The sequence below is a fragment of the Procambarus clarkii genome, chromosome 42 (assembly GCF_040958095.1).
Source record: "Procambarus clarkii isolate CNS0578487 chromosome 42, FALCON_Pclarkii_2.0, whole genome shotgun sequence".
Classification (NCBI taxonomy): domain Eukaryota; kingdom Metazoa; phylum Arthropoda; class Malacostraca; order Decapoda; family Cambaridae; genus Procambarus; species Procambarus clarkii.
This window is the reverse complement of record NC_091191.1, coordinates 9,776,292-9,788,894: the sequence shown is the minus strand read 5'-3', so window position 1 is coordinate 9,788,894 and position 12,603 is coordinate 9,776,292. Positions and strand designations below refer to the sequence as shown.

Genomic DNA, 12,603 nt, shown 5'->3' with positions numbered 1-12,603 from the left:
TCCCACACACACACACACACCCCACAAACACACTGCAGCCATTGCTCCAACACACCCCGCGGCCTCAATATCAATTCACCTCACCACGGAGTCGTAAATCACGCTTCTTCGTCACGGAACGTCGGTGGCCGGTGTGCAAAAATGGTGCTCCGATACATCCAATGTTAACCATTTGAATAATAAGTTTTCCTTGGGCATATTCCGGTATTCTTTCCCTCGCTGCCTGTGTGAAATTCCGGTGATATATTTTATCATATTTTCAATTTGCTGCAGGAGCATTATATAAACATACGGGAAGAATATGCTGCTGTGTGATTTGCTTGCTCAAATACTCCTAAATATTTTATATAATGTGCCCAATAGCCAGAACTGCGCTTCTTGGCCTAATATGCAAGGTCCGATTTGCCTAACAGGTAGAATGATTTTCCTTATTTTCAAACATTTCTTTCCAGATTAGTTATTTTCTAACAATAATCATCTATTAGGAACATGAATTACTGACAGGTATATTAGGTTATATTAGATTATGTTAGGTTTGGATAGGTTAGGTAGATTAGGCTTGATCAAATTTATTTGTAAATTTTGACTCTACATAAAATTTCAATCACATAATACAATACAAAAATTGTATCATTTTATAAACAAAAATCACGAAAATTCGGCTTGATATGCCATTCTGGTTATAAGGTACGACATTTAATATTATTTTATATATCAAATGATTAATCTGAATGGACGCTAAGCTGTCTTGCTTAAATACTTGATAATTCCCAGCGCCCTTGTAGCCTAGCTACGCTCGGGTGAGGCTAAGTCCTGTACCACCACCCTATAATCGTTGATACTATACCACTTGTGGAAAGGAGGAAATGTATTCATTTGTGGAAATGTGGAAATTTGTGGAAATGTGGAAATTTGTGGAAATGTGGAAATTTGTGGAAATGTGGAAAATGAAATGGAAATGGAAATGTAAATTCTGAGAGAATGTAAACAATCTCTCAGAATGTTTGGCAATATGTTTATTGTTTGTGATGTGTGTCTATGTATGTATTAACACGATGTACTGAACGGGGTGAGAATAGCTTGAGCTACCTCATCCCTTTGTGTGTATTTTACCTCAATAAACTTATTTCAATTTCAATGATCGTTGAAGTGGTTATGAGATCATCCCCAAGTGATACACCAGGGGGTCCCACCCCCCATCCCCCAGTTTAGGAGGGTGGGACAAGGGGGCGATCACCCCCTTAGTAGTACACCAGGGGGTCATCTCGGCCAATGGAGGTAACAGAGCACGAAGAGAAATGAAACTAGAAATTACTTGACCCGCTTTGGTATTGAAATATACATGCCCCAGTATACGCACGTAAATATACACTTGTATATTCTGTTTACGTGTATTACTCAGGGACGGTTATCTAGCACCGTCGCAAGAATATGCAACATATATGCTTGCACTATTCTTAACTAACGTATGCAACATGAAATAGTCCAAATAGACCGTCGCATTTTGACGTATACTTTACCCTAAGTCCAAAAAAAAATTGTACTAGAAAATGGAAGCGGCTCGCGAAATTGACACACTGTCCCGTTTTCTGTTGTGGGTCCTCTGGAAGGTTAGGATAAGGGCACGTTAGTACGACAGTTTTTCGACGTTGGGGAACCTTAGGAGGACGGACTGACGTATGAGCATGATGGTATCTTGTGTTTCCATGACAACTACGACCTTTTTCTTTTAAATAATTGCGCCAAGCTTTGTCATGCCGTGCACTGCTTGACCAAATTTTTATTTGCATCATGTTTGCAGTTAATTTACGCTAGATCATGTTATAATTGGCGAGATACAGCCATTGTAATCTAATTACACACGCCAGCCGTGGCACGAAGATAAGACCCAGAAACAACAAAGGTCCTAGACAGTGCCATCCAGCACTGTCACTGGTCCTAGACAGTGCCAACCAGCACTGTCACTGGTCCTAGACAGTGCCATCCAGCACTGTCACTGGTCCTAGACAGTGCCATCCAGCACTGTCACTGGTCCTAGACAGTGCCATCCAGCACTGTCACTGGTCCTAGACAGTGCCATCCAGCACTGTCACTGGTCCTAGACAGTGCCATCCAGCACTGTCACTGGTCCTAGACAGTGCCATCCAGCACTGTCACTGGTCCTAGACAGTGCCAACCCAACACCTAGCTAATATTTCCTGCTCTACGGGCTTGTACCTGTTCTTGCTGGGAACCCCAAGACAATAGGGAAGCAACTGCTCTTTCTTGAGGTTTATTCACTATGGGTGCAAAGGTTCCTTGCATGGGAACCTTTGCAATATGGCTGGATAATTCCCAGCGCCCTTGTAGCCTAGCTACGCTCGGGTGAGGCTAAGTCCTGTACCACCACCCTATAATCGTTGATACTATACCACTTCGCTAGTTAAGCCCCATTATGGGGGGACAACGCCCCCCCCCCCCCATGCTGAAGGCCTCTACATTATAAACAGATGACTGCCCTTGCCGAGATTAAGCGCACAGAAAGACATTCTATTTTTAAGTTATGTAACTAATTTTTAATGAACTCCTGCGGTCGGGAAATGGTAAAAAATAGGAAATAAGGATTTACTTTAAAACCACAAAAGGAGAAGAATTTTGGAAAATACGAATACATGAAGTACGAGAAGAATTGGGTGAGAGCGGGTGCAGGGAATGACGCAGGACTATCAGGCCAGGAGCGTGTGAAAAATGTGATAGCCGTGAGAAAGACGCCAGAAGAGCGGACGTGTGCCGGATGGAAGGAGCAAGGGAAAGACCAGCAGCAGGAGCAGCAGGAGAGAAATATCAAACGAGGTTATCTTGAGGTTATCTTGAGATGATTTCGGGGCTGTTTAGTGTCCTCGCGACCCGGTCCTCGACCAGGCCTCCACCCCCAGGAAGCAGCCCGTGACAGCTGGCTAACACCCAGGTACCTATTTTACTGCTAGGTAACAGGGGGGCATAGGGTGAAAGAAACTCTGCCCATTGTTTCTCGCCGGCGCTAGGGATCGAACCCGGGACCACAGGATCACAAGTCCAGCGTGCTGTCCGCTCGGCCGACCGGCACGAGGGACAACGTGCAGGCATTTCACTGGTCCTGGATGGTGTCACCCGCGCCGGCACTGCTCCTACGGTCCTCGTGACAGGAAAAAGAGTAAAGTGACTAATCGCGGGCTGCCGGTGATAACTAGTGCGCTTAACGGCAGATCAACACGCTGGGAGGTGGGTGTTAGTCGACCCCTGGCGTCCCCAGGGGAGGCGAGTGAAGGGCCCTCCCCGCCCTACACAGAGGAAGACTATCGACATCCAGTGACTCCAGATGACAAGGCGTCCTGTAACCCTCAGCCCAGTTGGGCAAAAACGTCTTTCACTGACCTTTGGCGGAGCAAACGCCAGCCGCCCACCACACCTCTCAAGCCGGCGCCGGTTCTCCGGCCGAAGAATCAACAGGAAAGATTCTATGAACATGGTTGTGACCCCCGGGCTGATGAGCACGCCAGCCGACCTGTCAGTCCGGTCCGCTGCAGTGTCTGACGGCTGTATCGCGACTCATGTCTTATTAATCCATGAATAACTCTACATAGTTGAGTCTCGGAAACCTTCAAGTTTGACACAGACACGCTGGCCCGCATAACATATTGTTCTACATGTTCACTATTCTCTTACGTTCATGATGATGAAAACATCAACATAATAACAACATAAATAATCAACCTGTATTTGCAACACCTGGAGATAAAATAAGCATTTTATCGAACAAATATCCCATGGTCAATATCGTCCCATTAAGATACAGGGTGCGGAAATATATTTTAAAATAGTATGTATATAAAATATGTAAATCCGCCGAGACACGAAGCTACTGACTCGGAATTAAGCGAAAACCAGAGTTAACCTCGATACACGGAGTTATAAACTGGGGTTTAGAGACCCAGTCTGTGACACGGAACTTCCTAGAGGCACGGAGTTAGCCGCATTTAGATATACTAAATTAACTATGAATATAAAGTTTGCTAAGAACTCTGTATACTGCAGGTCGTCACGAAATGACCATTACAGTACAGGAAGCCTTTTACTTGTTATCTTGCGTGCACGCACGCACACACACACACTCAATTATAGACCTGTATCATTGACAAGTGTAATAGTGAAAGTATTGGAAAAGCTAATCAAAACTAAATGGGTAGAACACCTGGAGAGAAATGATATAATATCAGACAGACAGTATGGTTTTCGATCAGGAAGATCCTGTGTATCGAATTTACTCAGTTTCTATGATCGGGCCACAGAGATATTACAGGAAAGAGATGGCTGGGTTGACTGCATCTATCTGGACCTAAAAAAGGCTTTCGACAGAGTTCCACATAAGAGGTTGTTCTGGAAACTGGAAAATATTGGAGGGGTGACAGGTAAGCTTCTATCATGGATGAAAAATTTTCTGACTGATAGAAAAATGAGGGCAGTAATCAGAGGCAATGTATCGGAATGAAGAAATGTCACAAGTGGAGTACCACAGGGTTCAGTTCTTGCACCAGTGATGTTTATTGTGTACATAAATGATCTACCAGTTGGTATACAGAATTATATGAACATGTTTGCTGATGATGCTAAGATAATAGGAAGGATAAGAAATTTAGATGATTGTCATGCCCTTCAAGAAGACCTGGACAAAATAAGTATATGGAGCACCACCTGGCAAATGGAATTTAATGTTAATAAATGTCATGTTATGGAATGTGGAATAGGAGAACATAGACCCCATACAACCTATATATTATGTGAGAAATCTTTAAAGAATTCTGATAAAGAAAAAGATCTAGGGGTGGTTCTAGATAGAAAACTATCACCTGAGGACCACATAAAGAATATTGTGCAAGGAGCCTATGCGATGCTTTCTAACTTCAGAATTGCATTTAAATACATGGATGGCAATATACTAAAGAAATTGTTCATGACTTTTGTTAGGCCAAAGCTAGAATATGCAGTTGTTGTGTGGTGCCCATATCTTAAGAAGCACATCAACAAACTGGAAAAGGTGCAAAGACATGCTACGAAGTGGCTCCCAGAACTGAAGGGCAAGAGCTACGAGGAGAGGTTGGAAGCATTAAACATGCCAAAACTAGAAGACAGAAGAAAAAGAGGTGATATGATCACTACGTACAAAATAGTAACAGGAATTGATAAAATCGACAGGGAAGGATTCCTGAGACCTGGCACTTCAAGAACAAGAGGTCATAGATTTAAACTAGCTAAACACAGATGCCGAAGAAATATAAGAAAATTCACCTTCGCAAATAGAGTGGTAGACGGTTGGAACAAGTTAAGTGAGAAGGTGGTGGAGGCCAAGCCCGTCAGTAGTTTCAAAGCGTTATATGACAAAGAGTGCTGGGAAGACGGGACACCACGAGCGTAGCTCTCATCCTGTGACTACACTTAGGTAATTACACACACACACACACACACACACACACACACACACACACACACACACACACACAACCACACACACACACACACACACACACACAACCCAGCCCCAACCTGTTGGTTGACAGTCGAGAGTCGGGACCAAAGAGCCAGAACTCAACCCCCGCAAGCACAATTAGGTGAGCACACACATAATATATATATATATATAACACATGTGTAAGACTAGCTAACATCATATCTGTCTTTAGAAATGTAAGGAATCATTCAGAATCTTTTATACCACTTACGTCAGACCAATCGTGGAGTATCCGGCTCCAGCGTAGAGTCCTGTCCTAGTCAAGTATAAGACGAAGTTGTAGAAGGTTCACAGGTATACCACCAGACTAGTCCCAGAAATACCAGGTATGAATTACAAGGAAAAGCTAACATGTCGCTGGAAGACGAGTTAGGGGAGACATGATTACCAAATACAAAATTCTCAAGGGAATTGATAGGTTAAATGAAGACTGACTATTTAACACAAGTAATACTTGCACAAAAGAGACAGTTGGAAAGCAAACACCCAAATGAGCCACAGACACATTAGAAAGAAATTTGTCAGTGTCAGAATAGTTCAGAAGTGGAATGCATTAGGCAGTGATTCATATAAAGGCAAGACAGAGCCCACACCTGTTCAGGGTTAAGCTGAAGCTCAACCCTACACGCTCAATTAGGTCAATACAATTAGGCGAGTACACACAAATAGGAAAGATGTCAGTGTATTTGGGCCGACGAGCGCGCTAAGACAGGTGGAGGGAGGACCTGACGGCGTCTGCCAGCCAGAGACGGCGTCTGCCAGCCAGAGACGGCGTCTGCCAGCCAGAGACGGCGTCTACCAGCCAGAGACGGCGTCTGCCAGCCAGAGACGGCGTCTGCCAGCCAGAGACGGCGTCTGCCAGCCAGAGACGGCGTCTGCCAGCCAGAGACGGCGTCTGCCAGCCAGAGACGGCGTCTGCCAGCCAGAGAAGGCGTCTGCCAGCCAGAGACGGCGTCTGCCAGCCAGAGAAGGCGTCTGCCAGCCAGAGACGGCGTCTGCCAGCCAGAGACGGCGTCTGCCAGCCAGAGACGGCGTCTGCCAGCCAGAGACGGCGTCTGCCAGCCAGAGACGGCGTCTGCCAGCCAGAGACGGCGTCTGCCAGCCAGAGACGGCGTCTGCCAGCCAGAGACGGCGTCTGCCAGCCAGAGACGGCGTCTGCCAGCCAGAGACGGCGTCTGCCAGCCAGAGACGGCGTCTGCCAGCCAGAGAAGGCGTCTGCCAGCCAGAGAAGGCGTCTGCCAGCCAGAGACGGCGTCTGCCAGCCAGAGACGGCGTCTGCCAGCCAGAGACGGCGTCTGCCAGCCAGAGACGGCGTCTGCCAGCCAGAGACGGCATCTGCCAGCCAGAGACGGCGTCTGCCAGCCAGAGACGGCGTCTGCCAGCCAGAGACGGCGTCTGCCAGCCAGAGACGGCGTCTGCCAGCCAGGGAAGGCTGGCGAATGCAGCGGGATCTGCCAGACCCGACCCACTCATCACGGGCATTTGCAAGTGCTGTCGATTCATCCCACAGGGGACCGAATTGTTGCAGAGCAGAAAGGGATTAAACATATATATGAGGATAATTAGTTTCCTAAGCTCCCGGGCAAGTTGCTACCATACCGCAGACTAGGCAGCTTTAGTGCTTCCGGCAAGTCGAGCAGAGCCTTCAATATGATCCTGACCAGTGCCCATGCACGCAGACATTGAATAATATTTTGCAATACACTGCAGTGAAAAATAAACACTGGTTGAAAAGGTTCCTGGTATATGAACACATCTGTCGTGTTATTTGATGCTACGCTCACCCATCACACATCATCCATCCGTCACTCATCCGTCACCCATCACCCATCACACATCATCCATCCGTCACTCATCCGTCACCCATCACCCACTCACTTGCCCCCTTCTCTCTCACGTCGACACGTCCAACGCCACTCAGAACCCAATAAAAAAAAAGACTAAGTGAACTAAACCCAACAACTCTAGAAGACAGGAGACATGATCACAACATACAAATACTGAAGGAAATAGACAAGCTGAGCAATGATACCATTTTTAACTCGAGGGATAATAATACAAGAGGACTTGGAGGCGCCGGTGGATACAACAGCATCACAGACACACGTTGAACGAGTCGACGACAGGTGGAATACTTCTTAAAAAAACATCTTTAAAAGATGTTATGAGGCCAAATCCATCCGCAACACAAAGGGAGTTACTGCAGATATATATATATATATATATATATATATATATATATATATATTATATATATATATATATATATATATATATATATATTATATATAGTGTGTATATATATATATACACACACAACTAGCTTGACATTTTAAAACCACGACGTGTAAATAGATAGGAGAGCTCAAAGAAGTCGGTACTCCTCGACAGACACTCACAAGTAGGAAGTCATGCCCCTCATCTTCTCACTCCTATGTTGGTCTTCCTACCTCCTCCTCCTCCTCATCACCTCTCAAACTGCATTCATAACAGTCTCAGTACACTGGAATATGATCCTCGTCTTGCCACCCAGCCTCTTCCTCTCTTTCCTCACTGTGCAACTCCCTCTCATCCTTCTCCCTCACCCCCTTCCTCCCCCCTTCCCTCCTCCATGTAACCTCTTCACCTGGTCTCATCCCTTGAAATCCTCTTTACCACACACACAGATGCATCACCACAGCATACCCCTCCCATGATAACTCATCCCCCGTTCCTTTTCCCCTCCGCTTTTCCTCACCCATCCCTTTCCTCACCTCCCCTCCATTCCCTTCCACTATCACCCTAAATCATTTCCCTTCCACTATCACCCTAAACTCTGACGTCAATACAACCCACTCGCCTATCCCGGCACACATCTCTAGCCTCACCAACACCCTCTCTCTCTCTCTCTCTCCCTCTCTCTCCTAACTTCAAAATTCCACAAACTATCTTGAGGTTATCTTGAGATGATTTCGGGGCTTTTAGTGTCCCCGCGGTCCGGTCCTCGACCAGGCCTCCACCCCCAGGAAGCAGCCCGTGACAGCTGACTAACTCCCAGGTACCTATTTTACTGCAAACTACCTCTTTTTAGCCATGAAAATCTTCCCCAGCAACTAAGATACCCCATTACCACCGACCCGCTGTTCCAACGAACATGGAAGTTGTGTCCTCCCTCCTCCTCCTCCTCCTCCTCCTCTCCCCACACCAGACAAATCACCGGCAAGCTGTCCCCGCCGCTCTTCGTAGCCAACACCTTCCCTCCTTCGCCACACTGGAAACAATTGCAACATTTTATTCCTTGACTGTTGCAAAGCCTTTGATTTAGTACCTCGCGAAAGTATGCCGAGAAGCAGCGAGACACGTGGTATTGCGAGAGATATGTTATCTCTTAATCTTTTGTGTTTAATATGAAAGAACCAAGCAAGATTTGTCTTGCTTGCTCCACTGTACTCTACACTTCACTCGTACTCTACACTTCACTCTGTACTCTACACTTCACTCTGTACTCTACACTTCATATTTTGATTTTAAAAATGTAAAACATATGAATAATGGAAACTGTAGACTGCTTCTTGGCCTATACAAGCGGTTCCTATTTATATCCAACTACACACTTTAAAAAATAAAAGTTCTTACATTCTTGTACAGTCACTAGCACGCATAGCGTTTCGGGCAGGTCCTTAAACACTGCTGGATGAACAGAGGTTACAGTTAAGGATTGGCACCCAGTCAATCCTCCCCGGGGCCACTCACCTATCTGAGTGGTGACTGTCATGTCCTCTGTAAATGCTTCACCCATGTATCACAAATATAAGTGATTATAAACAGAACCTAAACGCCTAAGCCTAAATATGAACAGTATACTACAATAATTTATATTTGAGAAAATTTATATTTTGAATGAATAGCATGTTAAAATCTATGAATGCGTCTTTGGGGTCGGCCGCAGGATGGAATGAACATAGCCTGAGGATGTACACCGAAGCGGGATCAAAAAGAGCTGAAGCTCATCAACAGGAAGTATTGATTGATGAAGATTAAGCCACCCAAGAAGTGGCACGGGCATGAATAGCCCGTAAAACAGGAAGTATAATTAGACGAGAACATCTGTGTCCACACGCGCGCGTATAACAGCTTTGGTGGAACAGAAGTGTGAGCTTATAGTGTGTAATGACGCCACGTTATGAGTGTAACTTGGCTTTAATAACGCCCTGCCAGCTAGCCCAAGTTTCGAAGGCGGTATTAAAGCAAGTTACTGGGAAGATGACGTCGGCCGAGACCCCAGCCTCACTGCTCAGTCTTGGCTGGTGAGGGCCCAGACCGGGGGGGGGCCAGGGTGTTCTGCGTCTATGACAGCGTTTTATACTTCGGACTTATTGAAAAGAAAAAGAATGCTTTAGAAAATTTTTATTAATTCCAAATATACATAAACTCGTACGATTTTTATAGTTTTTATAATTCATTGGGTCGGGGGGAGGAAACCAGAGTGTATTCATACACGTTAGGCTTATATCGAGAACCCCCCCCCCCCTGTAACCTAAGGTCGAATTACTGACCCCCGTCCAGAATACAACCCACAACAAGCTGACTATAACGTCTGAGCACCAACTTACTGCTAGGTGAACATAGCATTAGGTGAAAGGAAATGTGCCCAATAATTTCTGTCCCAAGAACTAGCTATAGGTTAAACCATTAGACACCCGTCAACAGATCCCGCAGCGGAGGAAACCCTGCAGGAAGAGTCAGCCAGAAGCCCTAGGAGCAGGTACCGTTGATGGGTATAGGGGAAACTAAAGCAAACCTCCGGGAAAGTAACCTTCAGCCACAGTTGGAGGGAAGTAGTGATATGGAAAATGTAATATGAAGGTGGTATATAAACTCAAGTCCTGAAGCATAAATGTAAAATAATATAATGGTCCTACTAGAACATGTCTTGCAGGAAGAGCCAGCACTACTTACCTGGACGCATGAAGCAGATGATGAGCCCTGCAGAGGAACGCGTATAGTGCCTATGGTGCCAGACGGAAGAGTGAGGAGGACAGCTGCTTGAAGCCCCTAAGTGACCTCGGCTACCACCTGCATCACTGCATGGTGATAGCCTAGGCGGCCGGGCGCGCGTTAGGGGTATTTATCCTGCAGCAACGATTGTCTGCTTACTGTCCTTAAAGTAATCGTTTTGACACACTACTGTTTCCTGGTGAATTTTTCTAAGGTTTGTGTCTATCTGTGAACAGTGGTTAATCTAGACTAGTGTGATGGTCTAATAATATAATCTGTTACAAGAGATGATGTGCACCAGGAGTGAGATGCGTTGAAAGCAACACAGGTCTAGAATGTCTTCACAAACATCAGTGGGTTCAAGGCCGCCCACGATCGTACATCCAGCGAATCATCAAACCAAAGGGTTGTGAGGTTTACAGCGTACAAGTCAAATAGTGACTACAGAACTCTACGTAAATTAAGCCCGTCCTTCAAACAAAAGACCCAAAAGTGATTCCATGCACCCGCCAAATGCCCTGTTTATGAATGAAAAACGGTTTACACACGACTCACAACCGATGACGTTCGAACAGTTCCGGAACAAGTGCTTCACTGACGCATTTTGTTCGAGCCACAACCCTGTAAATGCTTCACCCATGTACTACAAATACAAATAATCTCCAACAGAACCTAACCTATGCCTATATATGCACAAGATGCTATTATAATATTAATTTATATTTGAGAAAATTCATTTTGAATGAACAGCATGTAAAAATTTATGAATGCGTCTGTGGGTCGACGCTGGATGTAATGGACTTCAGTCGAGGACGGGTTGCATAAATTAGTATTTGGAATTATTGTCCACCTAGCTATGTTCCGAGGCTATGCTTAGAAGCGTACTTCAGCCTGTAGTGCAAACACTTTCTAAATCAACATAATCAAAACACCTTACCTAGATCTAACTATACGTAAACTCACAATATGTAATATAAATTTACATTTAAGGAAAACGTTTGTTGTTATACTGAAATAAATACAAAACTGCATAAACAGTAAAAACCAGCTTAATTATTGTGTGAGCTGGAGGATGAGTTGCATCATGATCATTTAGTAGCAATAGCAGTTGATTCACATTCCTATTACTGAAGCGAGAGCTACCACTTTCCTTGCCTAGCATTGTAGTTATAAAGAATGACGACGGGGCTCTGCTTGAACACAAGGTGAAAGAGCAACATAATTCAACTTGCCTACTGGAGTAACTGGAGACAGGCAGCCTGGGTATATTGAGGTCCCCCTAAGTCACACTACTGACCCTCCCCAGGATGTAACCCCACAACAGTTGACTTACTCCCAGGTACCTATTTACTGCTAAGTGAACAGAGATATTTGGCAATAGAAAATGTGCCAAACCATTGCTAAATACATTTATTTATTTATTTATATATATACAAGAAGGTACATTGGGTTTGTGAGAATACATTGAGAACAGTTTTGCATGCAAATGCTCACTCCAGAATATTGTTGCCCATCAAGTTGTTTTTCTGGAAAACGACGATGGGCAAGGGATTTTTGGAAGCATAGAATACAATTAAGAAAATTCCATCCTATATGCTTTATTCAAAAAGTAAAACCAAAAAGTAGCTAATTTCATCCTCATAGTTTCCTACCTTATGTTTCAAACTCACACTAGTATCTTGTGCCACCAACTTCCCCAATATATTTAGTACTTAAGACATGAATCTTCATCAGTGTAACCACCTCCGTCAATTTATATCGTAGTTATGTGATTGAAATAAAATTTTGCTACAATGTACCTATTCAACTTACCTGATCTGTTAGATTAAAGGGCCTACCCGAAACACTGTTTTGGTGGCTTTGTAAGAATGTAAAAATACCAATGTTATGTACTCTCACAAACCCAATTTACCTTCTTGAAAATAAACAAACAAACAAACAAGCTACTAGAATTGAGGTTCAATGGGTTCAGCAGTTACATTGTGATGCACGTCAAAGATTTTTTTTTTTTATAGATGCAATGCTTCAGCTAAGGATGAACTCCAAGTCCATCCTTAGATTGACTGACAAGTTATAAAAAAATAAAAGTGAAAAGACCATTT

The 12,603-nt window shown here is 44.5% G+C and overlaps 1 protein-coding gene across 1 annotated transcript in view; it reads left to right on the top strand.

The window, feature by feature from the left end:
* The window catches only part of LOC138373362 (neurofilament heavy polypeptide-like), a 55,651-nt gene that overhangs the window by 9,826 nt on the left and 33,222 nt on the right, over positions 1 to 12,603 (top strand). Inside the window, exon 2 of the mRNA XM_069339560.1 lies at positions 6,162 to 7,012. Coding sequence (XP_069195661.1) covers positions 6,162 to 7,012 — 851 coding nt within the window. The remainder of the gene's footprint in view (positions 1 to 6,161; positions 7,013 to 12,603) is intronic.